General features: G+C 54.2%; 1 protein-coding gene across 2 annotated transcripts; it reads left to right on the top strand.

The window, feature by feature from the left end:
* The first annotated feature begins 9 nt into the window (after positions 1–9).
* MECR (mitochondrial trans-2-enoyl-CoA reductase) lies at positions 10–25,981 on the top strand. 2 transcript variants are annotated; one of them, XM_040974071.1, is made up of 14 exons: positions 10–199; positions 471–480; positions 2,312–2,334; positions 4,201–4,245; positions 9,900–9,923; positions 12,421–12,518; positions 12,929–13,060; positions 17,474–17,617; positions 19,364–19,466; positions 20,158–20,260; positions 21,367–21,440; positions 23,579–23,639; positions 23,757–23,829; positions 24,928–25,981. In XM_040974071.1, the coding sequence occupies exons 1-14, from the start codon at positions 30–32 to the stop codon at positions 25,083–25,085; spliced, it is 1,218 nt and encodes a 405-aa protein (XP_040830005.1). In that variant the 5' UTR covers positions 10–29; the 3' UTR covers positions 25,086–25,981. The 2 variants fall into 2 exon arrangements, with proteins under 2 accessions (XP_040830005.1, XP_040830006.1); XM_040974072.1 differs by lacking the exons at positions 471–480; positions 2,312–2,334; positions 4,201–4,245; positions 9,900–9,923.
* Positions 25,982–27,977: the final 1,996 nt, after the last annotated feature.

Here is a 27,977-nt window from a genome sequence, read left to right as displayed (position 1 = left end):
CGTCAACCGCGGTGTCGGCCAGAGAGGACATGTGGGTTCGCTGTTCACGTCCCGGGGTTCTGGCCCTGGCGGGGATGCGGCGAGCGCTGCTCTGGGCCTCGGGTTGCCGCCGGACTGCGGCCTCCTCCACGTCTGCCGAGCCCTCCCAGGTCCGAGCGCTGGTCTATGGGAGCCACGGGGATCCAGCCAAGGTCGTCGAGTAAGAGACGGCGTCCAAGCCGGGGAAGGGAGGTCGGGGGCGGAGGATGGCAGGACGGGAACTGAAGCCCCCTACGGCGTGCTCCTTGGTGGAGGAAGCCGAGAACCCGCCCGGGAGGCACGGGTTAGAGTACAGGGTGACAGGGTTGAGCTTGTGGCTGGAGTACAGGGTGACAGGAAGCCTTGTGTTGTTGCAGCACTGTTTGGGAACAGTCCCATTTTGCAGACGGGGAAATGGAGGCCTGAGCGGTAAAATCACACAAGCCTGCAAGTGACAGCATTGTATCAAGCGTGACTGACAGCACCTGCGTTTTCTGAACCATCTTTTGCCCCTTTGCGTCTTCGCTTCTCCACGAAGTGAGGTCGTTGTTGCAGATATACCAAGGGCAAAGGCCTCGTATGAAGTGGTGGATGAGTGACCAGGGACCAGGAGCCTGTCTCCAGTGAGTCCCCCTGCACCTAGCGCTCTTTGGAGAAGAGCAAATACAGGATCTGCCCCTGCTGGGTACTCATGCTCCCCAAGCCCTCCGCACCTTCCTGATTGTGCCCTTGCCTTAAACAACCAATGGCTCCGAGTTCGCGGATTTGGCACATGGTTGAGCTGTGAAGATAACAGGTGGATAAAAAACCTTTTGAAAGAGCTGACTGGGACCACCCGAGGCGCACTAGGGCAGGACGGTCCAGTGGGGATCGAAGCACTTGGGGTCAAAACCATACCTCAGTGTACCCTAGCTATGTGTGTTTGACAACTTACTGAGGTTCTCTGGGCCTACTCATCGTTAAAAACGGACTGCGTGCCAACCAAAAAGTGCCTGCTTGCCTCCTGGAAGGTCTCGACTTTCCAATACATAATGTGATTGTTTTCCTGAAGGATAGGCAAACGTGGGATGATCTTGATGGTGAGTTAAAATGCAGGTTGCAGGTTTTGACGTGGGGAGGATAAGCCTCAGTACAACTCAAGGTGAGGCATGCAGCCTAGCCACATGGCCCTTGAGAGTAAATGAAAAGAATATGGAGAAGACAGGATCAGTTAGCAAACCCTCACACCGTGGGCTGAGCCTAGGTCATCAGGCAGGTCAGGGCGAGGTTCTCCTGAGGATGGTGCTGTGTGGAGCTCTGTTTCCACGTGAGTCCCCCCGCGCGGGCAGTGGAGCCCCTCTCCCACTCATGTGTACTCCGTTCCTGGTGCCAGGAAAGAGATGCTGCCAGAGTCCCCCAGAGTGGGAGGGCTCACAGAGCCCTGTGGTGTGGAAGGCTTTCCGGGTCTAGAGGACTCCCCGGAGGGGTGAGTAGCCGAGTGCAGCCGGAGAAGCTGGGACAGACTGGCAGAAGCTGCCAAGGAGAGGAAGACTCTTGCCTCCTGGTGTGGAACTCTAGTAGCATCCCTCAAGTTCAAAGCAGAAAAGCTCTACGGAGCGTCACAGCCTAGGCTCGCACGGTTCCAGCAGCTGCGGGGTGTGTTCCCCAGCCCTACCCCACGAAGGACCTGGTAGGTCTGGGGCCGCCTTCAAAGTTCTCCCCAGCTACAGACTGTAGGTGGATCAGGTGACTGCTTCCCCTCCTGTCCCTGAAGAGCACAGCTCCGCTTCTGACCCAGATTCAGGCAACTTTGAACGTGAACTGAGGCCAGAGACGGGGATTCTCTTTGTAGTCATGTCTTACGAGGTTTAGGGTGACCACGTTATCACGGAAAGAATCAGGTGTCTCTTACACACCCGGTGACCGGGTGTCTGGGTCAGGTTACACCAGGTCAGGTCAGAATCGGAGCAGAGCATTCCGCTCACTGGTGTGGCTTCTCATGCCTGCCTGGAGACCAGAGCACTGCACACAGAAGGAAGGCAGGGAGAGAGGCCCAGAGGGAACTCAGTGCAGACTCCTCTGCCCTCCTGTCAGCCTCGAAGTCCCCATCTGCATCCTAGATGTCCCCTCCCCCACTAGCCCATGTTCCCTCTTTCCCTGCCTTCTCAGAAGGACTCTGTTTGAATCAACACTTAGGCCTTTTTTGTATGAAGAATTGAACTGATGTAAATAAAGCAAGAGTGCAGAGAATTGCAAACATTCTAGAAATTGCACAGGTCCCTCACCCATGACCATTTTTCTTGGTGCAGTCTAGATTCTCTTCCAGATTGTCCCCAGGTCCTTCTCTTTCCTTTTCTCCCCCTCGAAAGTTCCCGTTCCCTCGAGAGTTTTGCAGTGCTCCAGGTTTTAGGGTGGAAGTGCTCTCATTCCTGTGTGTGTACCGTGCAGCAAGCACTGGGCTAAATTCTCCACACATGTGAGAGGACCTCAAAGTTTCTAAAGACTCTTTTTCCAGTTTTGCAGATGAGAAAACTAAAGATTGAAAAGATTAAAAAAACACTCCTTTGGCATCATACAACTAGGATGCTCCTTCTGTGAAAGTCACGGAGGGAAGGAGACGCACAGAAACAGAGGTCTTCCATCTCCTGGTTCAGTCCTCAAGTGGCCACGATGACCAGAGCTGTTCCGGGCCAAAGCCAGGAGCCAGGAGCTTCCTGTGAGCTGGCCATGAGGGGGCGGGGACCCAAGGACTCTGCTGCTTGCTTAGTCCACAAACAGGAAGCTGGATCACAAACTGGCACCCATATGGGATGCCAGCGCCAGAGGTAGAAGCTTAACCTACCATGACGTGACCCCTCTCTTGACTTTTTTCTTTTTAGATGTTTTTATTTATTTGAAAGACAAAATGGTGGAGGCAGAGAGACAAAGATCTTCCACCCACTTGTCATTCGCCACACAGTTATGTCTAGGGCAGGCTGAAGCTAGGAGCTAGAACTCCAACCTGGTCTCGTGTGCAGTGGGAGGCACTCCAGCCCTTGTGGTCTTCCATGGTTTTCCCAGGCGCCTTAGCAGCCAGCTGGATCAGAAGTGGAGCAGCATGAACTTGAACAGTAACCCCGTTTGGGATGCCAGTGTGGCAAGTAGCAACACTGGACTCGGCCATCTGGGCTGCAGGGCCAGCTTTATGCCCTTCCTCCCTCTTAGACCTGTGCGTAAAAAAACAGTAGCAGTCAGCTCCAATTTTTTTTTTTTTTGCTTTTTTTTTTATTTTTTTTTTTTAATTTTTATTGCTAAGTCAAATATACAGAGAGGAGGAGAGACAGAGAGGAAGATCTTTTGTCCAATGATTCACCGCCCAAGTGACCACAATGGCCGGAGCTGAGCCAATCCAAAGCCAAGAGCCAGGAGCCTTTTCTGGGTCTCCCACCTGGGTGCAGGGTCCCAAGGCTTTGAACTGACCTCGACTGCTTTCCCAGGCCACAAGCAGGGAGCTGGATGGGAAGCAGGGCTACCGGGATTAGAACCAGCACCCATATGGGATCCCGGCGCATTCAAAGTGAGGACTTTAGGCACTAGGCCACTACACCGGGCCCAGCTACAATGCTTTTTGAGAGTGAGGCAGAGTATACAATAGTAACTTCGAAAATAAGGTCAAATTGTAGGTCCTTCAAGTGAGCTCAGGTTTGTGCTGTTAGGAGAGGGAGCCCCAGGCGCGAGAAGCTAACAGGAGCACTGGCAGCCTGGCTCCTCCGCTTGATGGGATCCTTCTCATGCTGGTCTTCTCACCTTCCTGCTACTATTGCAAAATGCAGCTGAGCTGGAAACTCAAAGTTGGAGATCTGCTGGTTTGTTTCCCAGGTGGCCACAATAGCCAGCCAGCACTAGGCTAGGCCAAAGGCTGGAGCCAGGAGCTTCTTCTGGGTCTCCCACATGCGTGCAGGGCCCCAGGCTCTTGGCCTACTGTCTGCTGCTTTCCCAGACCAGTAGCAGGGAGCTGAATGGGAACTGGAGTAGCTGGTGCTCAAACCAGTTCCCATAAAGGGTACCAGCATTGCAGGCCATGGCTTTACCCACTGTGCTGCAGTGCCAGCCCCAGAGCTAGAAACCCTTGAACTATGTACCCATTCAGTTGTGGGGGAGCAGGCAGTGATGACCCAAGCTTTCTGCTTTCTCACTGTGTGGGGGAGGCATGCACACTCTCAGGGAATTTCCTATTTTCGTGTATTTATTTTTACAGTTGATGTCAGTGTTTAAAATCAGAACTGTACAGGTGATTGGGTTTTAGAGCTAGAATAACAATGCTTTGAAAAACGTTGTAGCACGTTAGCTTGGCGCACTGCCAAGAGCTCTTCAAGAGCTCTTCATTGTTTTCAGAACAGGAGTAGAACACGTTGCCTTAGCAAGTTTTCTTGCCATTTATTCTTTGAGGTCCTACTAAGTGCCAGGCCCTGAGGAAGCATTGGTAGGCTTTGCCCTCCAGGAGCCCAAGCAGAGGGGCTACCCCACAGAGTAAGTGCCATCCTGGGTAGGTTCAGAGCTATGGATGCCCCAGAAGGCTCCCTCGCCCTTTGCAGCAGTCAGAGGATGCTTTCTCTGAAAGGAGGGCCAAGCTTAGTTCCCTAGGAAACTAAGAGAGAATAGGAAAATAGGAAGAGAGAATGGGAAAATATTCCAAGCTTATCAGTCAAAGCGTTCATGGAGTGCTGACAGGAGCTTACTGTGGGACCCAGGGAAGGAGGTCTCGGTGTGGAAGGACCCAGGGAAGGAGGTCTCGGAGCAGAGAGGCGCTCACCTGCAGTCACAGGATTCCAGCCTCCAGCATAGCAGAATCCACATCCTGTGAGGCTGGTGCAGTCTGTACCTTCCATTGGCCGCCACTCCAGGAATTGCTCAGTGGCCGGGTCAGGGAAAAGTGTTCCCACTTGTGTGGCTCGAGGACTCCTATCAGCTCTCTGATACACTTCCTGGCCTTGCCCAGCCTCGGCCAGCTGCAGGGCTCCTCATTTTATGAGAAAGAAAAAGATGACTTGAGGCTCAGCCGGAATTCACCCGCAAGAAACTGGATTCCAGACCTCCTCTTGCCACTAAGTGTGACAGTCGGAAAACCGCTCCAATCACCGTCCCTTCGGTCAGGCCGATAGAATGTCAGCAGTGGTGAGGCCAGGTGCACGTACCATCTCCCACATGGTACAAGCCTGCAGTTGTCCTGCTGCCGCCGTTCTGGCTGAGGCTTGAAACCTGGGCTCTGTAGCACCAGAGTTCACTGGGGACCCCCTTTGCCCTTGGCTGGCTCTGCTAATCAGCAGCCCCAGCTGGGCAGGGGTACCTAAGGGACAGAGGCAGTGGCGGGCAGGGACCCTGCAGCTTCCTTCAAACGAGGAGGTTTCCCTGGAGTGAAGTGTGTCTGTTAGGGGACCTGCACACAGCCAGGTAATCTTAGTTGAAACAAAGTAAGGGATTGAGAAGGTGGGGGTAAAGGTTCTTTAAGTACCATGGGTAGAAACTTTCAGAAGTTGTCCCGAGCTTCTGATTGCCTGCAGTTTAAAATGATTTGTGCTGAGGAGCCAGAAGGTAAGCCCTTGAATGGAAGCAGGCAGGATCGCTTGGAGGTGGGGGTGACCACAGAAGGTCCATGGAGGCAGGTGGCTGTGCCGGGTATGTCATGTGACCCTCAGAGCCCAGGACCTCTTCAGACCCCTACCAGCTGAGGTCACCCGTGTTCCCTGTTGGCGCAGTGGGCAGCAGGGGTACAAGCTGCGAGCAGACAGTGCCCCCAAGCCCAGTGGCAACCTGTTTGCTTTTACCTCCCAGGAAGAGAGACCCAGCATGCCAGCACACTAACTCGTCGGGGGTAGCGTGTGGGTGACCATGGGGACTTCAGAGAGCCCGGGGAGCGCCACGTGGCCTGTGATGCAACATGTTACAGGCTTCTGGACTGAGCAGTGGGGAAAGTCTCTGGCCACTGGGACTCTCTCTCCCTGTCTATTCTTGCTGCTACAAATTCTGTTGAGTGGTCTGAGATGACTGAGCGGAAGATGAAGATAAACACAGTCAGCCGCCAGTTTCATGTGGAAGGTGGGAAGGATATATGAGCAGAGCTGGCCGGAGCCCACCTTCCACAGCACGGAGAGCCGAGCCAGTCTCCAGGGGACAAGCCCCTTTTCCTCCCTCTCAAAAGGCTCTTTCTTCTGTCGGCCCTGTACTTCACATGGCATCACAGGTGTACAGGCTCAGCCTCAAAGGAGCTTTTGTGACCTTATCCAGTCTGGGATCTGTCGGCTAAAGACAGTGGCGTGCCTCCGAGTTGTGTGGCGCCGCTGCTCTCTAAGGGGAACTGGAACAGTATTGGGGGAAGCGACTTGTGATCCAGCCAGGTTGTGTTTGGGTGCCTCCTTTGCTCTCAGTAACACTGTAACGCAGCTATTGTTTCTTCTGGTGAGTTGGAAAAAAAAAAGGAACTGGAAAGGAATTGCTATCACACCAGAGTTCCAGCTCCTGGAATTCAGACGCGCCCAGTTTTCCTTCCTGTCTCAGCAGTACGGTATCCTTGACTACGCTGGTAGAACTGTCAGCAGGAACAGCAGGGTCTGTGCTCCCTGTCCGGGGCATTCCTCTGGGCAGGCTGGGGCTGGCCTCCCTGCTGAGACGCAGCTGGCCCAGCATGCCTCCAGCCTGGCTGGCAGCCTGTGTCAGGCCCGCCCCTGCCAGCACCTGCCTGTGTTTTTGCAGCTTGGCCTAGACCCTCATCCTCTGCCTGCTCCCCCCACCCCCACTCCATCTTCCCTCCCAGTTCCGTGCATTTCCGTTGGGCACAGAGCAGCCAGACTCCCTAGATACCAAGGAGGAGCGCTCGGAGCAGTGGGTAGCTCAGCACGTTGTTTCTCAAACTGCTGCAGAAAGCAGAAGCAGGGCAGCCTGTGCAGGGCAGTGTACACAGCACCCCCAGCCTGTGTGAGCCGCACAAATGTCTTTACTCAAGGACTTCTCGGAGCCTTGGTGACACTGGTGTGGCTTGTGGGTCCAGGAAAGGCTTCTAGCAGCACAAGCAGCAGTGCAGCCAGAGCTTTGCAATCCAGGTTAGGGTCAAGACTTGTCACAAACTCTGGAGCACGTTACTCAGCTTCTCTGAAGCCTCAGTTTTCTCTAAGGTGATGTGATGGTATCCTGATATAGATGTTAGGGACTGCAGAATATCATGTATTTAAGATAGACCCAAAGCCTGGAGCTCAGTAACCTGTCACATTAATTGTCATCTCATTTTCCAGCCAAATTTCCTTTCAGAATTCCTTTTTCTTCTCCCTATACACAGTTGACTTCAGCTCCCTCTTTCTATCCCAGAGATCCCTGCTGTGAACTCGAAACACAGCGTCCCGATTCCCTCCCAGTGTCAGTGTCCAGTTGTCCAAGCCGGAAGCCTGGGCATCATCAGACTTGCTTCCTACCCCCCAACCCTGGGAGTTGGTTACTGAGTGTCTTCGGTGCCACTTGTTTACAGGTTACAAGGTTGCAGACTGAGGAGTTGTCCCCATTGCCTATACTCTGTTCCAGGCCACACCTACCACCTGGCCTCCCGACAGGACAGGTCCCATGCTCCGCTGTCCCCTCGGTCCCAAAAACCTCCCTCCAGCTCAGTCCTTCCAGCCCACCTCCGTTCATCCAAACTCCAGCTAAGACAGCTCTTCTGCCCCAAGACTTCAAGATTTATGTATTTGCAAGGCAGAGATACAGAGGGGTCTTCCATCTGCTAGTTCCCTCCCCCAAATGGCTGCAACAGCCAGGCCTGAACCAAGTCACAACCAGGATCCTGCGACTCAGCCTAGCTCCCACACTTGGGCGGGTAGGGACCGAAGCACTTGGGCCATCTGCTGGTGTTTCCCTGCATGTTTGAGCAGAAAGCTGGATCAGAAGTGGAGCAGACAGGACTCCAGCCAACACACAAGTGGGTCCAGCCTGCTGCACCAGGAGGCCAGCCCCCGCCGGGTGAGGTGCTCTCGCCTTGAGCTCTTCTCCCGCTGCCTCCAGACACGTGGCTGCTGCACAAGGGGTTGATTTTGCCCTTTTTTTTTTTTTAAGATTTATTTATTTTTATTACAAAGTCAGATATACAGAGAGGTGGAGAGACAGGAACATCTTCCGTCTGATGATTCACTCCCCAAGTGACCGCAACAGCTGGTGCTGCGCCGATCCGAAGCCAGGATCCAGGAACTTCTTCCAGGTCTCCCACACGGGTGCAGGGTCCCAAGGCTTTGGGCCGTCCTTGACTGCTTTCCCAGGCCACAAGCAGGGAGCTGGATGAGAAGTGGAGCTGCCGGGATTAGAACCGGTGCCCATATGGGATCCCGGCACGTTCAAGGCGAGGACTTCAGCCACTAGGCCCGATTTTGCCCCTTTTTAAATGTCTCGGCACAGTGCCTGGCAGCTGGGCTGTCATTAAATTGACTTGAATTATGCCATAAGGTGCTCTCTCCCTTCCAGTGTTCCAGCCTGGGGGGAAATTGAACCCGTCCCCTGTTGCCCTAAATGAGCAACACTTCCACATTTTCTCACAAGGAACAAAAATCCAGTCCCAGATAGCTCCTAAAACACAAGCTAAGCCTGAAGAAGGCACTCTGCTCTCAGTGAACTCAGCCCCAACAGGGAGACAGCACACACGTACACACACACACGTACACACACACGTGTATCTGACTAGAACTGAGGTCAGGGGAAAATCTGAACTCAAGTCGAGAAGACCTGATCTACATCTGGAGGCCTAGCTGCAGTTCCAGAAAGTTCTGGAAACTAAGTTTCTTCTCCCATACTAAGGGAGGCTTTTACGTGATCTTGATGCACCCCACTCGGTGTGAACTCCTGTCCATTGTGCTGTAGATGGGTGTCTGGTCACCGAGTGCCACCCACATCACTCTACTTGGGTGCATCTGGCCCTGAGAGCGTCAGAAAGGGAATTATGAATGTGTCTTGTCTCAGTCAACTGAAAAAAGTATTGGAAGGCTTGGCCACCTAAAACAAAACAAGTGCATGCAAAATAGTCTTTTAAAACAAAATTATTGGGCCCAGCATGTTAGACTAATGGCTAAAGTCCTTGCCTTGCAAGCGCTGGGATCCCACATGGGCACGAATTCTAGTCCCGGTGGCCTTGCTTCCCCTCCAGCTCCCTACTTGTGGCCTGGGAAAGCAGTAGCAGGATGGCCCAAGGCTTGGAACACTGTGCCCATGTGGGAGACCCAGAGGAGGCGCTGGGTTCCTGGTTTCAGATCGGTGCAGCTATGGTCATTGCGGCTGCTTAAGGAGTAAATCAGTGGGGTTTTTTTCAATAATTTTTTCCTCATTATTATTATCATTTTATGATACAGTTCCATAGGCCTTAGGATCTCCCCTGCCTCTTCCCTTGGCCCCCCGCCGTCCCCCCGCTGCCACTGAGTTCTCCCATATCGTTAGAATAGCACAGTTCCTCATAAAGTCATAAGTTGGATGGAGGATCTTTCTGCCTTTCCTCCTCTGTGTATCTGATTTTCTAATAAAAATAAAATAAATCTTTAAAAAATGTATTTTTATTGCAAAGGCAGATACATAGGGAGAAGGAGATAAGAAGATCTTCCATCCACTGGTTCACTCCCCAAATGACCACACAGCAGGAACTGAGCCGATCCGGAGCCAGGAGCCTTTTCTAGGTCTCCCCCGTGGATGCAGGGTCCTAGGGCTTCGGGCTTTCCTTGACTGCTTTCCCAGGCCACAAGCAGTGAAGTGGAGCAGCTACCAGTACCCATATGGGATCCCAGCACATGCAAAATGAAGACTTTTCGCCACTAGGCTACCGCACCAGGTTCATAAAATGGTCTTACGATGGTAGTTGGTCACCCCTTCTGTCAGTTGGGATCCCTGAGCAGGAAAAGTCTCAAAAGATGTCTGACAAGTATGAGCCGGGTGTTGAAGAGTGAATTGAATTTCTTGTTCAGCTTAGGAAATACTGGACTGAGTGAAGAGCATACAGAAAAAGTGCAGAGGGGAAAAAATGTCTTTAAGCAGCTTGAACACGGTGTCTGTGAGCTGACTCTGATTATCTGTCACAACAGAGGGGAGAACATGGAGGAGCAGCCAGGCCAGGCTCCCATTAGCTCTGGGCTGGGTTTTGCTCAGGAACACAGGCTCCCATAGGAAGCGTTCCTGTCCTGCTGGGTCTGGCAAGGGAGTCTGGGGGTGCACAGAGGGGGGCTGACACTGCCTCCCTCATCCAGCCCACGTGCAGGGCCAGCCCATCCATCTTGGTGCCCTCTGCTTGAAATAGTCTCCAAACCAGGTTGGCCACTTCCTACGGGTAGTGGCCTGGCACAGGTGTTTACCTGTTGGTGTGCCTTTGGTCCTCCCTGTAAATAGCAGAAGAGCCAGCTTGGGCTGGGTTGGCCCGCCCCCTTCTCCAGCTACTGTTTACCTCTTCTTAAAAGGCCCCTTTATTCTCTCTGCCCCTGGACGGCTGCCTCCTTCCTACTTAACCACTGCTTACAGAAACTTGGCCTATCCTGGTTTCTTGTCTGCCTTGCTTTGGCTAGGATTCAGGTCAGGGTTTGCCAGCTTGGGATTCCCTAGGGCTTCAAGGGTCCCTGTGGGCATGTGGGGGATTCCGTAGCCAACTCCAGGATGCTCGCATAGATCAGGGGCTGGAGTTAGATCCGCTCCGTCGCTCACCATTGTCCTACCCCAGGTAGATTCCATAGCACCTCCATCTCCAGGTCGCTGGTGTGGGGTGGGGGGAGCTCAGTCCTTGGCTCATGAAATGTTTGTCTTAGAGTAAAGCATGTACCCCCACCCCCTGGCACAGGGCCTCGTGGGGGCTCCATGCCTGCCTCCCATAGTCCTGGTGCCAAGCATTCCTGGAAAACCACACTGTGACCCTGCCCAGGAGCTAAGCTCCAGCGTCAAGCTGCACATCCTGCAGAAGGCGGGTGGGATTTGCCAGTGCAGGGTGGTAGTGCAAGAACCTCTGGTGGGCGTGTCAGGTAAACACGAGAATTATTACTTAGGAAATGCTTTGGGAAGAGGAAGCATTGCCTCTTAGGATTAGAGGAAGAAGAGGAGTCTCTGGTCACTGAAATGTGACAAGACCCTCCGGTCTAGTACGCGGATCACTGCTGCCCGCCTGGTGGGTCTCCTTTTTACAAAAATCAAGAACACATGTACGTTGTTACTGGGTCTCCCTCAAAAGTTCAGATCTCCGGGCCCGGCACAGTAGCCTAGCAGCTAAACTCCTCGCCTTGCAACTGCTGGGATCCCATTTGGATACCAGCTCATGTCCAGGCTGCTCCACTTGCATCCAGCTCCCTGCTTGTGACCTGGGAAAGCAGTCGAGGACAGCCCAAAGCCTTGGGACCCTGCACCCATGTGGGAGACCCAGAAGAGGCTGCTGGCTCCTGACTTCAGATCGGCTCCGCTCTGGGCATTGCAGCCACTTGGGGAATGAACTGTTGGACAGAAGATCTTCCTCTCTGTCTCTCCTCCTCTCTGTGTATGATTTTCTAATGAATATAAAAAATAAACCTTAAAAAAAAAAAGCTCAGGTCGTGCCAGCTGAGCAAAGCTTCGGTAGGATGGTGGGCAGGGCTTCTGGGAGCAGAGGGACAGGCACAGACCTGCAGTGATCAAGTCCTAACCACCAGCACACTGTACAAATGCAGCAGCAGAGGCCTAGCGTGGAGGACTCTAGGACCGTGACCCCTGCTGTCCCCAGTGTCCTTTGTAAGAGCCTGCGATCAGAAGGGACGTCACTCTGGAAACCCCCATCACGGTTGCCCGGGAGTTCTCATCTCCCCAAATGTGTGTTCACGGTGGGACCAACAACAAGAACAAGGCAGGCAGACTGGCCCAGGGTTTCCTAGGTATGCCTGCCAGAAGAACTGCTTGGAATCGGGCATTACAGTGAAGGCAGCATCCCACGTAGCTGCCGATTCCAGTCCTGACTGTTCCCTGTTGGTGTGCCTGGGGGAGCACAGAAAATGGCCCCGATGCTTGGGTTCTTTCCATCCCTGTGGGAGACCCCCCTTCCCCCGGATGGAGTTCCAGGAGACTCCTGGTTGGCCTAGCCCAGACCTGTCTGTCATGGCTCTCTGGGGAGTGAACCAGCAGATGAAAGACCTCTCTCAATGTGATTCTGCTATTCAAATAAATAAGTATATTTGTTTATAGTTCCAGTAAATCAGAGCTGGGCCTGAACACTGTATTAGCAGAACATGCCGTGTGATTACCAACCAGCAAGTGGGGGTTGGGGCACACAGCTGATCCTTCCTGCCTTGAGTCTGCAGTGGAGAGCTATAACCTGAGAGTCGGCCTGTGTGGGAGACACAGCCTGACCCACTTTGGAGAAACGGGTGTGAGCAAGAGGCACCCACTCAAGCCCGGCTGACGGTCACATCTCTCTGCCTTTGTGCTCAGGCTCAAGAACACGGAGCTCGCTGCCATGGGAGGATCCGACGTCCGGGTGAGAATGCTGGCGGCCCCCATCAATCCGTCTGACATAAACATGATCCAAGGTAACCTTGGTTTCCATGGCCCGTGTTAATTGGTGGTTGCGCTCAGCCGCCACCTCGTTCCCCTTCCTGCTCAGGTGTGGGTGTGAACCGCCTGTGGCTCACAGCAGCTGGTCTCCAGATGAGCGAGCTCAGTGACCTTCCCTCTCCAGAACGTGAGGCTCCAAGAGTTGAGGAGATGACAGTGGGGGAGGGAACCAGCCCCATGCCGGGCTTGTTACCTAATCCCCATAATAACATGCACCCTTGTGAGCTTCTGCCAACACCCCTCCACCGGAGCAGGAAGCTAACGCTCAGAGGGCGGCTTGAAGAGCCTGGCTCAAGCCAAGGTCTGTTGAGGTCTGTCTGACTCCAAAGCACACGGTTCTCCAGGCCCACCCTGCCTTGCATCCCCTTTCGTTCTTGCCCCGCAGGAAACTACGGCCTTCTTCCCGAGCTCCCTGCCGTCGGAGGGAATGAGGGAGTCGGACAGGTGCTGGCAGTGGGCAGCAGTGTGACCACACTAAAGCCGGGAGACTGGGTGATTCCGGCAAGTGCCGGTTTGGGTAAGTTTTCCCAGGTGCCAGCAGCCTCTTCATCCTTCCAGATCCTGTTCCACCTGCCCTGGAGCCATTCTCTGCCCGGCCACCTGCAACTGAGCAATCCATGACTTCTCACTAAGTCCCCGTCCCTGGCGGCGGCTCAGGCAGCCGAGAGGAAAGCAGCCTTCTCTTTGTCTTGCTCTGAGTAGTAACAGGCCCCTGCTCTCCTCCCCTTGGGCCCATGTGAGTTGGAGCTGTGGTCCTCTGAACCCCTGAGCCCCTGCTGTAAGGTGCAGCGGAGAATGCGAACAGGAACCTCCAGGAGGTTCAGGCATGTAGAAAAAATCCTTCTGTGCCAGTCACCTCCATTAGGGAGCATGACAAGTTCACAGGCAGCAGAGGGCACTTGTGTGTGTGTGAGAGAGTCGGTCAGGAAAGGCTGCGTGGCAGAGGTTCAGCTGGCCTTTGGTCGATGAACCAAAGATTCCCTCACATGGAAGAAATACAAGGAGCGAAGACCAAGCTGAGTCGGGGCAAGGCGGTGGGAAATTGCATGTGCACCTGGAAGAGGATTCCAAGCATGAGAAAGGCATCAGAAACAGGTGTCACGGCGCAGCGGGTCCTGCTTAGGAAGCTACATCCAGGCTCAGAGAGCCGGTGTGAATCCCACTTCCTCTGCTTGCAGCCCTGCTTCCTACCCACGTACCTGAGCACATGGTAGGAGAAGTGAACCAGCAGATGGAAGATCTCCCCTCCTCCCACTCTCATTTAGTCATAATTTAAAGGTCCATGGGGTGGGGCAGGCTAGCATTTGACCTAGCAGTAATAATGCCTGCATAGGTTCGGTTCCCAGCTTGGGCTCCCGACTCCAGCTTCTTGGCAGCGTGGACCCCTGCGAGATAGTGGTGATGGCTTTGGTAGTTGGGAGAGACCTGAATGGGGTTCCTGGCTCCCAGTTTCTCCCATGCCTTTCTCCCCAAAGCATCAATTTAAGGCATTTGGCGTCACGAGACAGAACCCTGCAAAAGCCGAGCCATGAGGGTAGGATCTCACCTCAGGTGTAACCAGAGGTCATTGGGAAGCCTTGTTTTTAACCCGAGGTGGCTTTTGAGAAAAGTTCTTGTTAAAGTGGATCCTCCTGGCAGCCCAGGAGCATAGCAAGGGTACTTTAAAGTGTTCATGGAAATGGAATTAAATACTAAGCTTGTTTTGTTCAGAAAATCTGGAAATCCATGCACATGGGAGGAGAATGGAAAAAGTTTGTGGAAAAGTGCATACTGTGAGAAAACTGTGGAGCTGACACTCGGGGGCAGCAGGTTAAGCCCCAGCATGCAGCATCAGCATCCCTTATCAGAGCTCCAGTTTGAGTCCTGGCTGTTCTACATCCGATCCAGCCCCCTGCTCATGCTGCTGGAAAGGCAGGGGAAGCTAGCTGAAGTGCTTTGGCCCCTGCCACCCTTGGGGGAGAACAGGACGGAGTTCTGGCTTTGGTCTGGCCCATACTTCACTGTTGTAGCCATTTGAGAGAACTAGCCCAAAGAAAATCTCTCTATCTGCCATTCTGCTTTTGAAATAAATAATAAGTCAAGGATTTTTAAAACTAAAAAATATACATGGGTTTAAAAAAATTTTCACCAAAATTAACTTTTTAAAAACTGTGTTCTTTATTGATTTGAACAGCACAGTTAAAGAGATTTTCCATCTGCTGCTTCACTGCCCAAATGGCCTCAACAGCTGGAGCTGGACTGGGCCAGGTCAAACCAGGAACTTCTTCAAGGTCTCCTATATTAGGCACAAGGGCCCAAGACTTTGGGCCAGCCTCTGCTGCTTTCCCAGGTGCATTAGCAGGGAGTTGGGCAGGAACTGGAAAAGGCAGAACTCCAGCTGGCACCTATATAGGATGCCAGCACCATGTGGAGGATCAACCTGGTATGCCATAAGTCCAGGCCCTAAATTTATCTTCTAATTTCATTTTATCCACAAACTTTGTGACCTTGCCTGTGTATAAGAAACCAAAGCTTGGGAAGTGAGGGCTTACCCAAACACAAACAACAAAACAAGAGCCAGCCTCCTGGACTCCATCCCTTCTGGCTGCCAGGGTTGGGGCCTTTACAGTGATAATGTGCTGAGACCTGACACATGGGGCAGGTGTTGTGGCACAGTGACACTATAGTACAGTCCTGGCTGTTCTACCTCTGATCCAGTTCCTTGCTAAGGTGTCTTAGGAGCCAGCAGCTGATGGTCCAAGGGCCTGGGCCCTTGCCAGCCGCGTGGAGCTCCAGATGGAGTTCCAGGCTCCCGCCTTTGGCCTGACCCACCTTGGCCATTGTGGGCATATGGGAGTAAACCAGCAGATGGAAGACAGCTTTCTCTATCTCTGCCTTTCAAGTAGATGAAAATAATTTTTTAAAAAAAGGTGGGGGGGAGTGGACTGGCCCATCCCACTGCAGTTAGAAGAGGCAGCAGCCCCATCAGCCGTGTTCAGGGGTTTTTAGGCCACGAGCACTGTATCAACTCAGAGAGCACTGGACATGAATCATTCAGTCAGCCAAGCTTACTTCAACACACAACACCAAGTATCCTGTCAACTGTAGTGGCACGAAACACACCCAATCAGTGTAAGCATTGTAAACACTCAGCTATCCAGGAAGAGCTACATCCTGGCTAGTTGTGAGCAACTGAACCAGGCAAGTGGGTCCTTCCAGGTGCATGTACAGAAACTAACTTGGGGCAGTCAGTGTACTGCGTGAGCTGTGAAAGAAAAGCAAGCTCTCGTCCTGGAATGAGACATTTTCTTTCAATAAGCACTCTCATTCCCCTCTTGGAACTTCTGAGAACCCGAGATTGTGGACACATCCCAGAAATGCATCAGGAGATAGATGTAGCCTGACTGTTGCCATTTTTTATTGTCTGAGCTGTCACCCTTCCAGAAGTCCACCCTGCTCCCTTCCTGTAGTAAAGTGCACTGTCCCCCGTGGGGCCACACAGCCCCGGGATACCACTGGGATCCCAGCAGCTAGATGGAGAGAGCACACAGCCGGAAGTTTTGGGAGTGGGTGCCTGGGCCGTGCGGGCTCCAAGCGCTTCCCCAGCTGATAGGATGGTGCAGTGAGAGTGCAGCAGAGCCAAGCCTTTTGTTGATGCTGGTTGACCCTCTTCCTCCCATGGGACTCTGCCCATTGATCAGTCTTCAGAGCAGAGCTTGAGCCTATCTGCTCTTCCTTGTCACCCTGCCATACTCCTGGAACAGTCAACCGTCATCTCACACCTTGACTCCCCAGTCAGCCTCTCTACCTGTCCTCCCCACTCTGACCTCGGAGCACTGCCAGCTGTGCCTGAGGCTTCGCTTTGCTGCACTACAGTCAGCCCTGCTCCACAGAATGTGGGCCATCAGCCTGGTGGGCCCAGGGGACTGCAGGCAGCAAAGGAGCCGAGTGGGGCATCAGAGCATGTCGCAAACGTAAAGGGATTTCTGTATATCATACATGTGTGCGCACATGCGCATGTGTGTGTGCTGGCACACAGTGGGACTCGTCGGTCAGCCCCATCTAAAGCCATCCTTTGCCACTCTGCCCTGCAGTGTCGACCCCCCAGCTCATCCCGGTGTCTGCCCTGCCTCTCCTCTCTGCAGAATGCTCTTGCTGCACTCCGAGTGAAAGCACCTCTGTCCTCTCATGTGCACCTGTTTCCTCCTCCGAGAAGCTGTCCTTGACTTCCACGTGGACTCAGCTCCCCACCATCACTGCCTCACACTGCTTAGTTGTTGTAGTTGCTTGTTTTACCTGTCCACCCCTCTGGCTCAGGGAGGTGGCCCCTGCTGTGTGGAGCAGGCTGCTCCCTCGCCTCAGTCCCCATGGTTCTGTGATTGTCCTGTCTGGGCTGGAGCGTAGACTCAGAGTGAATGACGCCTTCCTTCTGGCAAGCAGCCTTTTTCTTTTCCTGCATCCCATTTGAGTGAACCACCCGCTCCCCCAGGGTGGGGTGCGGGGCAGGCTAGTCTTGGCAGCATCCTCAAGCCAAGACTCAGTGACCCAGAAATTTGTTGAAAGCTGCAGGCTGCCCAACCTAGGCCAGCGGCTTCTCTGTCCACACTTTTTCTCCAGGAAAATCTCCCAAGCTGCCTGCCCTGGATGAGAGGAAGCTGCCTGGGCACCAGGGGATGTCCTCAGCTTTCCTCTGCCTGCTGGCCAGGTTCCTGTGACCTCCTCGGGGTCCAGCCGTGTCCATCTCAGCCACCCACCCTGTCTACCTCGCTGCATGACTTCAGTGGACATAGCACAAGTACCATAGACCACACCTCTTGAGGACCCAAAGAAGGGACCTCCAGCTGTTCTTTCCCAGTAACATGTTACTCCAACTCCGCCCACAGACAGGGTGGAGCGGGGCTTGGTCAAACCAAGTGGCCACTTCTCACATGCCCTGCTCCACCCTGACCAGGAACCTGGAGGACGGAGGCTGTGTTCAACGAGGAGGCAGTGATTGGGATCCCGAGCGACATCCCTCTGCAGAGCGCAGCCACCCTGGGCGTCAACCCCTGCACAGCCTACCGCATGCTGAGGGACTTCGAGCAGCTGCAGCCCGGTAGGACCACATAGGGAAGCGGGACCTGCCCGCCTTGCGGGTCTGGGAGGATGGCAAGCCCCTCACCTGGGTGAGCGTGCCTAGCAGGGTGCCAACTCAATGTCCTGGAGTACATGCTGGGCCTCCAGAGAAGCAGGCACACTCTTGTCCCCTCACACCCAGTCTGGACTTCAGTCATTCAGCAAAAATGTGTCGAGCTGGCCTAAACCCTGGGAACACAAAGACAGACACAGTGCCTGTGTTCTCAGCAAAGCGCTGATGAACATAGTGTTGATAACCGCACTCAGCATTTCCGCCGTGCTTTCCGGCTCACGACAGTGCCTTGTAGGCATTCTCCTGTGGAGTGCATTAAGCTTGGATCCAGCTGGGTGAGGGCTGCAGTCCCTGGAGGCGAACCTCGCCTCTCACCAGCTGTGGGAATTCACCTCCCAAGTCATCAGGTGGGTTACCTGCCCAGCAAGGCCCCATGGGGTCCCTGAGGCCCACGGGCACACAGCCCCAGAACTGTCCACTGCTTTTTGATCAGTGGGGAAACTGAAGTCAAGGCTGATCCGCTGTTTGCATGCATTCACTCCGCAAGTTAAATGCAGAACCAGGTATCTTGCTGGAGCTCCCCTGAAAGCAGGGCCTCCGAGTCAGAAATGGGGCAGACACTTGGATTCAGCCAGCAGATGAGGGAGTGGGAGGAGCAAGCACAACACCGGCAGGAAAGCAGAGCCCACCAGGGCCACTCTGACTACTGGGAGCCCGCAGGGAGTCAGTCCCCAGATGACCAGGGCCGGGCCATTTCCCACCAATGCTGCTCTCCCATGAGGCTGCCCTGCTCCTGGCAGAGGCTGTAGAAGTCACCCAGGCCACGTCTCCTGCCCAGGAGGACATGGAGGCCACGGCCTCCTGATGACGTGGGGCCACCAACCGCTGCCTGCAGAAGAGGAAGCTGGCAGATGTGACCAGGGACTCCCTTTCCATGAGGAGGAGCTGAAATACAGTGGCATCTCGAGCTGCCCCTTTTCCTTGGGCACACAGTGAGCTCCATCTCCACCCAGAGCCCATGTTTTCCTGTGCATGGTCCACTGCCTGCTCCGTCGGGAGGGACCTGGGCTCTGCCCACACACTCTGTGACGGACCCTGTGTTGGGGGCTCCCAGTTTTCTCTGCCCCTGGGTCAAGGCACTGTCACTTTATTAAACAGTACGGAGAAGAATAAAGCAGGGCCCTGTCCTCCAGGAGCTGCAAGCCCACTGACGGAAATGGACAACCAAGTGGAGGATAGGACAAACCTTTGGAGCCTGGGGAAAATGGCAGAGACTGTGGGGAGAGAGAATGCAGGAAAGCTTCATGGAGGAAGCACACTTGAGCCATTCTTCGAGGGAACAGGAAGGATTTTACAAGGAAAGGGGCAGCGTATTTGCAAATCAGAGGATCCAGGCATAGACTCAGAGACACTAAAATTGGGAAAATAACGGAGCAGGGGAATTTTCTTACACAGTGGCTTGAATTATGCCTACCAGCAGTGCCCAGTAGCTAAGTCCCGGATGGCCCTGTGGGTGCTGGAGAGGTTGGGAGGCACTGGGGACACCGTGAGTAGCAAGCAAGGGTCTGCAACAGAGCAGCAGCTGGATCGTGGGTCCCTGCTGTGCTGAGGACCCCATCTCTAGCCCATCACAGGCTTTTAATATAAGGCTGGAAGCCCTTGACCTATCACAGGTCTGCAAGGCCTGACTGGGATATTTTCCTGGCTCTACAGGGGATTCTGTCATTCAGAACGCATCCAACAGTGGAGTGGGACAAGCAGTCATCCAGATCGCCGCTGCCCTGGGCCTCAGGACCATCAATGTGGTCCGAGACAGGTGCGTGGGCAGGCCTGATCCCAGACCACCTCGTGGGCCTTTCCACCGCTCGTCCCTGTGGGTGCCCAGCTGTCCACCAGATGGCACCCTCGCATCAGCATAACCACCCTGCTCTGTGGTTCGCTAACAGTCTGCAGGTGAGAGAGAAGTCAGCGCAGAGAAACTGAGCTCAGGCAGCTTTGAGCTCTAGAGTGAGTGAGTCTCCGAGATGTAGAGGAGAAAGGCAAAAACTGCCTGTTATGAGCAGCCAAGAGCAGCCAAGATGCCCGACTTTGAGGAAACCAGTTTCCTTTACACCTCGCTGTCCGTGAACATGGCCGTATCTGTCCCGGAAGCTAAGGCTTGGCAGGAAAACTGGTCCTCATTTGGGCTGTGCTCACCAAAGCTGTTTGGCTTGCCTTGGCCATGGAGGCACAGGCCCCTGGTGGGGTGTGTTTGCACTATGTTTGGGAGGGTCCTTTGCATGCTTAGAGAGGAATTGAGAAGTGATGGGACCTGTCCCTGGGTGTGGGTAGCCTCTAGTCTCCTGAAGTGCCAGGGGCCATGGCAGTCACCCTACAGCTGTCTCACCCAAGGGAAGGAGGAGTGTGTCTCCATCAGGACCTGGCTTAAAACGCCATCCCATCCCATGGGAACAAATATGACTTCGCACGTCTGTGACCCAGGGCCTTGGGTTGTGTTTGGCTTCCAGACCCAACCTCCAGGAACTGACTAACAGACTGAAGAGCCTTGGGGCCGAGCACGTCGTCACAGAAGAGGACCTGAGAAAGCCAGAAACGAGAGCCTCCTTCAAGGTGCCCGGGAGGAGTTGTCCTCTCCCCATCCCATACCACTCTCCCTGACCAAAGTTGAATTGGGGAGCAGCTCCATTGTTCTCCTCCAAAACCCTCCGCTCACTCCTTCCTGGGAGGGCAAAGCCATTCCTTAGCCAGAGGACCCGCTGCTCGAGGGTCGGGAGTGGAGGAGACCTCACATGATTGGCAGCTTCCAACACCTGGTTGGTCACATCTGCCCCTATTTAGCACTGGAGAGGACCTGAGGAAACCAAGGCCCAGAAAGGGAGGAAAAAGAAGTCATGTTTCTCACGCTGTATCCAATCACTTCAGGCGAAGCTCTGTGCAGTCGCCTAGATGTACATAGGCAAGACGGACCTCTGGTCTCCCTGAGTCTAAGGCCACCCTCCCTCTCCCTGCCACCCCACTTTATTTAAAGGGCAGACAGGCAGGCAGATCTCCCATCTGCCAATTCATTCTGCCAATAACTACTGTCAGCGTTGGTCAAAGCCAAAGCCAGCAGCCAGAAACTGAATTAGAGGCAGTAGGAACCTACGGATATGAGTCACCTGCTGCCTTCCAGGGTGCGCATCAGCAGCAGGCTGGATTGAAAGTGGAGGAGCCAAGACTTGAACCCAGACCCTCCTGATATGTGTCCGTGTACCCAGTGCCTAACTTCAGAGTCTCTCGGCCTTCCAGAACAGCCACCCTCACATAGCCACCGCACATAGCCAGTGGCCTAACCCCTCTGGAGGGAACAAACACATGCTCCCTAGAGAACCTGTCTGAAGCCAGGGAGTGGAACATCTCCCACGCACTGAGCCCTGCGTGCCGGGAAGAGGCGCCCTCCAGGAGTTGGCGTTCCTGGCATGTGACTGTGGATGCTCTTTGCCTAGTCTCTCCCGGGGAGGTGCCTGCTAAACCAAGTCCCAACAGGCACGACAGGATTAGGCTGCTGAAGAAAAGGCCCTTCCTGGGCAGCCAGAGAGGCAAGCTCAAGGGCATCAGCACCCATGTTCATTACCACCTCTGACGTGGTGCTGGGGCCACAGAAAAGCTGACAGGAATGAGTTGCAGGCCCCACCCGAGGCGGGAAGAAGCCCCTCACCACCGTCTTTCTTTTCCAGGACATGCCCCCACCCCGGCTTGCTCTCAACTGTGTGGGCGGGAAGAGCTCCACTGAGCTGCTGCGGCACTTAGCGTAAGTCCCAGCCCTGCATGACCCAAGTCACCAAGGCCCCCATGGCCAGTGCCAGCAAAGGCCCAGGCTGGCAAGTTGAATAGGAAACTGGGACCAAGGTCATGCAGCTCTCTGGGCCCTTCTTGCTCCTCTTCCTTTGAGTAGATGACCTCTGGGAAGCCTGGCCAGATTTATTTTTCCAAGGAAGTCTGGAAATAGACTGCTAAGCTCTCAATTAAGGCAATGGTCAAGAACTCAACCCAGGGGCACCTTAAACAGGCTCTTAGTCCTAGCTTCCTAGCTCTTTCAACTGTTATGAGCTTTCTGAAAGGAGATTCTCACTTGAGAGGTAATGTGCCTATCACACAAGATTTTGAAAGTACATCCAAGTACAAAAGGAAACTGAAGTAACAACGCCACCGAGACAATGCCAGCAGCACACGCCTTCCCTTCTTGTTTTTAATAAATTCCTCCAGCTGGGGGCACTGAAGAGTCGCTCCACCAGATCGGGATTCAACTTCCATAACCAGGGTTTCAGGTCACTCACATTTGCCAGTCCCCCGCCCTCACTTGGCTACCAGGCAGACAGATGGTGGAGATGCCAAGGCACCTCCTGGAACACAAGGCTAGGTGGCAGATGGGTCATGTGACAAGCAGCAGACACTCCCCGTGCAGCCAGGTTGGCCTTAGCCCTGTGACTGTTGCTAGGCAGGACATACTCTCATAGCTCCATCTTGTGCCTGAGCACAGGACACAGAGGGCGACCACCTTGCCTGAGATCTCAGCAACAACAGAACCGGGCTGGGCCCCGATGTCAGGGATTCACAGAAACACCCTGTGGACCTGCCCTGGTGGCTCAGAGGATGCCTTGTGCAGCTGCCACAGTGTAGGTACTGGAGTCCAGGGGGCTGGGCCCCAGCCTGGCTCTGCTGCTGCTTGGCAGCTGTGCACCTGCAGGACCCTCTCTGTGTCTCAGTCTCTCCACCTGCAGGGAGGCTGACAGCAGCCCACGCTGCCTCTCAAGGCTGGGGTGAAGAATGCGAGGATAAGTGCAGGTCATTGTATATGCGAGGACCGGGCTTCATCTTCCTCCTCCACAGACATGCAGAGTGCTCCCTTGGGGTCAGGGACGTATGCCAACAGCACCCTCAGAACTGCACCTGCCACCTGGGAACTGGAGAACGGTCTTCTTTGTTGACAACAGCTTCCTCCTGTTGTCCCCAGATGTGTCATCCTTTACCCACAAACTCCTGAAAGCGGGCCCGGCACGGTGGCGCAGTGGTTAAGGTCCTCGCCTTGCACGCCCCGGGATCCCATATGGGCTCCGGTTCTAATCCCAGCAGCCCCGCTTCCCATCCAGCTCCCTGCCTGTGGCCCGGTGGCCCGGAAAGGCAGTAGAGGACGGCCCAAAGCTTCCGTGGGAGACCCGGAAGAGGCTCCTGGCTTCGGACTGGCATAGCATTGGCCGTTGCGCTCACTTGGGGAGTGAATCATTGGATGGAAGATCTTCCTCTCTGTCTCTCCTCTCTGTATATCCGCCTTTCCAATGAAAATAAAATAAATCTTTAAAAAAAAAAACTCCTGAAAGCACCTGGCAGCAGAGGAAGAGCCACAGCACCAAGCTCACCAGCTTCTGAAAAGCAGAGCTGCCTTGCTCCTGACAGCCAAGATGGGCGTCAGACATGGGCAAGGCACCCACATGGGTGCAGGGTCCCAAGGACCTCAGCCATCCTCTGCAGGGACCATGGAGGCTCCTCCGTGTCCTACACTATCTGCCTCACGCCCTACCTGCTCACTGTGCCCCACCTTGAACCTTGCACTGGGCAGTTTCCCAAGTACCAATCAGGTCACCTACCTGTAGGGGAAGTGGAGCCAGGGTTGGGTGTGCCTGTAGCTTTGGGGCATTTCATCACAGCTTGCCTGGGTCCCAACCCCTGTGAAATATCCCGTCAGCTAGAAATGTGTGTGTGAGAGAGAGAGATTCTGGCCTCTTGCTTCATCAGGTCCAGGGTCAGGCCTAGGAGTCTGCATTTTTTAACTGTTCCCCAGGGATTCTAGGATCAAGGTGGGGAAGCAGGGTGGGAATGGAAGTACCAGAGCAGGGTCAAGGCAGGCCCTGTCCCTACCTATACCCACCCTGTTCTGTCTGGATTCTCCAGGCCTGGGGGAACCATGGTGACCTACGGTGGAATGGCCAAGCAGCCCGTCGTGGCCTCTGTGGTAAGCTGGCGAGGAGCACACGTGGGGAGATGGGGGGCTCAGGCACTTCAGCCAGGCCTCTGTCCTACAAAGAACTGACCTTCCTGGTGCCTGTCTCCCTACCTCCCATGTTCACAGAGCCTGCTCATTTTTAAGGACCTCAAGCTTCGAGGCTTTTGGTTGTCACAGTGGAAGAAGGACCACAGTCCAGGTGAGTGGATGGTGACTCCGCTGCCAGGGGTCACAGGAGAGCACAAGCTGAAGAACAGCTGCAGAAATGACCCAGCTGCTGGACTGGGCCCTGGAGAGGTGGCTGGGGCCCCAGCCCCACAGCAGGATAAAGCAGCCTCTGTCCAAAGCCGGATTAACATGGGCCAGGCTTTGGGGCACACACTGGAACCCAAAAAACATGGGCAGCTGGGGCAGACAACCAGGTGGCAAGCCCAGACTGCAGGCAGCCCATTTGTGTCAGGTCGTGCTCCCGCCCCTGTGGATCAAGTTCTGTCTGCGCTAGCTGACGGAGCCTGGGTTAGTCGGTCTTGGGGTCAGCACTGTCCTAGGTTAAACCCTAGTTGGTTAACCATGTCTGACAGGAGAACTGTGAGGTTCCAAGTGGTTAGCAGCTCACCCGAGTCACTGCTGTGTAGCAGCAGGCACAGTCAATCCAACAACACTTCCTGTCTGAGGGGACTGGCTGAAAGGGACGCCTGGCATGCAGTAATCTCACTGAGGTGGGAGGAACATGGTGACAGCACAAACAGCCCGTGCAGCAGCCCATCCCGGTGAATGAGCATCAGCCTCCAGAACATCAGTGGTGCCCGACCTGGGCAGGGGTATTGACCATGGCTCACTGACATGTTTTTAAGCACGAAATAGGACTAGGTTCGAAAAACTTATGGGTTACGGAAAAACATTCATCCCCTCACCTCACACCTTGTGCTGTGTGAGGGACCTCAGGCGAGAATGGTGGTGGCCTCCAGATACGGGGTTCCACAGCAGCTTCTCCACCTCCCACTATCAAACACCTGCCCAGCTGCCCCCTGGTCCAGTTCTGTGGGTCTGAGTCGTCTCAGCTGCCCCCCGGAAGTCCAGTGGCTGCCTCCCCAGCGGCTCGTGGGACCACTCCCTGCATCCCTCCAACCCTCCCTGGCGCTCCCAGCACTGGACACAGGTGGGACCAGGCTGGCTGCTTCCACAGCTGCCCAGTCCTTGGCAAAGCCACAACTCCCAGGCTCTCTTGAAGTGCAGCGCCAGTCCCACCACCCCAGCAGCTGTGCTGTGCCTGCTGACCACCTGTGACCTCCCACAGCCCACTTCAAGGAGCTCATCCTCACACTGTGTGACCTAATCCGCCAAGGCCAGCTCTGCGCCCCTGCCTGTGCAGAGGTCCCACTGCAGGACTTCCAGCATGCCCTGCAGGCTTCCATGCAGCCCTTTGTGTCCACCAAGCAGATTCTCACCATGTGATCATCCCAGAAGAGCTAGAGTGAAGCAGATGGACAGACAGGCTGCAAGGCCCCATCCTCTGCTGCTCCTCCCTTTGCTGCCTCTTCCTGCCAGCAGAACTGTGAAGGTGGTCGAGGCTCTCCCCAGCCAGCCTTGGGGTATCTAATAAAGTCTGAATTTTCTAAAAGCACAGAAGCCCTCCCTGGGCCCTGGCCACTTCTCACAGCAATAGCAGCTCCCTCCTGTCTTTTCCTCATTTGGCTCCCAGCAAAACCCTCCAGATCACCTTGAGGCAGAGTTTGGGTGGACGCAGACAGGTGCAACAGCCAATCTCCTGGAATCTCTGCCTTCTAGCTGTACCAGCCTACAGGAGAGACCAGTAGCAATGAAGATTTTACTCCCCAGGCAGTGTGTGGCTCAGCCCCTGGAAGAAGGCAGGCTGGGCTAAAGCCATGAGAGCCCCTAGGAGGCAAAGACATGGGGTCTCAGGTGGCAGGACCACCCTCATGCACCAGTAGTTCTCAACCAGAGCCAGTCTTATCCCCATGGGGATTCCAGACAATGCCTAGGGACATTTTTTGATTGTCATGACTTGGGGAGGAAGAGTTGCTGGCATCCAGTGGGCAGGGGTCAGTGGTGCTTATGAACAGCCCACAGTATACGCATAGCCTCTTGCATCCCAAAGCGTTCCTGTGCTGCTCCTAAGAGACCCTGCATTACCAGTCCCCTTGCCACCAGTGACGAGTGCTACAAAATCAACACCTAAGGGACTAAAGGAGCACCCCTGGGACCCTGGCCTTGGCCTGGGGTCGGGGAGGCTTCTTCGAGGTAAAGCTTGGAAGGCTCTGAAAACAGGCTTGGGAGAGTTACCATGGCACAGTAGGCCACGCCACCACTTGGGACATCTGTATCCCACATCCAAGTGCCTGAGGTTGAGTGCTGGTTGCTCCTCTTCCAACCAGCTTCCTGCTAGTGCACCTGGGAGTCAGCTGGTGATGGGCAAGTACTTGGGTTCCTGCTGCCCATGTGTGAGATGCAGATGGAGTCTGTGGCTCCTGACACGGACATAGCCCAGGCCCACATGTTGTGAGCATTTAGGGACGTGGACCAGCAGATGGAAGATCTCTTACTCTCTTCCAAATACATACCTTGGGGGGGAAAAAAAAGTTAATAAATAGGATTTATTCAGACAAAGAAGGGTTGGACAGTGTGACTTGTTTCCTTCATAATTCATTCTTTCAAAGGATGGGAACCTTCCCTTATTGCTTGGTCTTGTGCTTTACCTAAAGAGCCTCATCCAGGGAGTACTGAATGCTTAATGTGTGGCAGGAAGCTGGGGATAGCAGTGGAAAATGTGGTGCTGGCCCTCAAGTTGCTTAGTCTGGTGCTAGGTACCACTCCAATGAAGTGATGGGGCCACTAATGCGGAGGTGTTTGGAGACCCAAGTGCCCACATCCCCGCCGTGCCCGAGGATGTCGGAGAGGATACCCAGAGGAAGTGCTGGCCACAGCGCATCTTGATGGGCAAACAGGAAAACGTGTCCACAGCAAAGCCCCAGGGAAGGTCTGCAACCTGAAAGCCGGGACAGGAAACTGCAGTTACATGTGGCTGCTGCCTGAGAGCCAAGCTTTGGGTGGGAGTAATGGGCTGAGGGTTAGACCACAAGCAGGAAGCACTGGGGAGGCACTGAGGGACCCTAAGCAGTCCAGCGACAGAGCATGCTTGGGAAGATTGGAGTGCACGTCTTGCCTGCAGGAGCCCTGTGGTGTGTTTCTGGAAGAGTCGGCTTCAGCCAGGGACACAGAAAGGTCTGCAGTGCCTTCTAGGTAGAAACTCACCTTGTACTTCTGGGTTCAGGGTCAGCCCCGACTTCTTCCTGTTTTTTGCTGTGAGGGGGACAGGCAAGAAAGGCCTGAGAGGCTGTGGGAGTCCAAGTTCCAGTTTCTTCAGAGAAAATCTACAAGCTTGGAGGTCAGGGAGAGTGCTGAGCCTGCAAAGAAGCAGTTCCCCTCAGCAGGCAGAGAGCGCCCAGGGAGGGCTGTCTGCACGTGCAGTGGTCTGGAGGAGACTACCGGGTGCTCTGTAAAGATAGCTGCATGGACCAGCCTTGCGACCAGCACCCCATGTTTCAACACCAGTTTGATCGACTTCCAACCCAGCCTCCTGCTGCAGTGTTCTGGAAGGCAGGCAGCATTGCTAGCTCAAGCACCTGGGCCTCTGCCGCCCACCTAGGGGAGCAGGGCGGAGCTCCTGGCTCCGGCTCGCCCCAGATCTGACTGTCTGGGCCACTTGGGGAGTGACCAGAAGATGAAAGATCTCTTTCCCTGTCACTCCGCCTTTCAAATGCATCTTTCCTTTGAAGAACCACTTGTAACTTTTTTTAAAAAGAAAAACGTTACAGGATAGGAGATCGGATTCAGCAAAATTAATCAGGACAGTTTAGGTCAGGTCTTCCTCATTTTCCTCAGATAGACATTCACTTCCTTAGAAGTAAAAACCTACAACTTTTAAGTGAGCAAGTAGTAAGCCAGAATAAACACTGTGCAACTACTTCCCTGCCTCCCTGCAGCCAACCAGGTCTGCCTGTATTTTAAAATACAGTGCTGGCATGCCACCTTACCCTCTTCCCCTCCCTGCCACCTGCTGGGATGCTAAGAATGATCCCTGTAATTTACACAGCTCTCCGTATTAAGCACAGAGCCCCTGCAAGATCCAAGAAGCCAGGAACTGCACTCCCAGCAACTACTACTTCAGGACTCGCCAAAAAACAACAAAAAAGACTTCATTGGTTGCTCTTTCTTACTTCCTAATTATTTGGCATTTCAGTGACTGTAATCCTTAGTGATACAATTTCAACGACTCACATTGAAATTAAGTCAACCTGTCTAAAACTGAGAATGTGAATAATGGCA

Source organism: Ochotona curzoniae, unplaced genomic scaffold (genome assembly GCF_017591425.1).
Source record: "Ochotona curzoniae isolate NIBS_2020 unplaced genomic scaffold, NIBS_Ocur_1.0 contig_2404, whole genome shotgun sequence".
Lineage (NCBI taxonomy): Eukaryota > Metazoa > Chordata > Mammalia > Lagomorpha > Ochotonidae > Ochotona > Ochotona curzoniae.
This window is presented reverse-complemented; position numbering and strand designations above follow the sequence as displayed.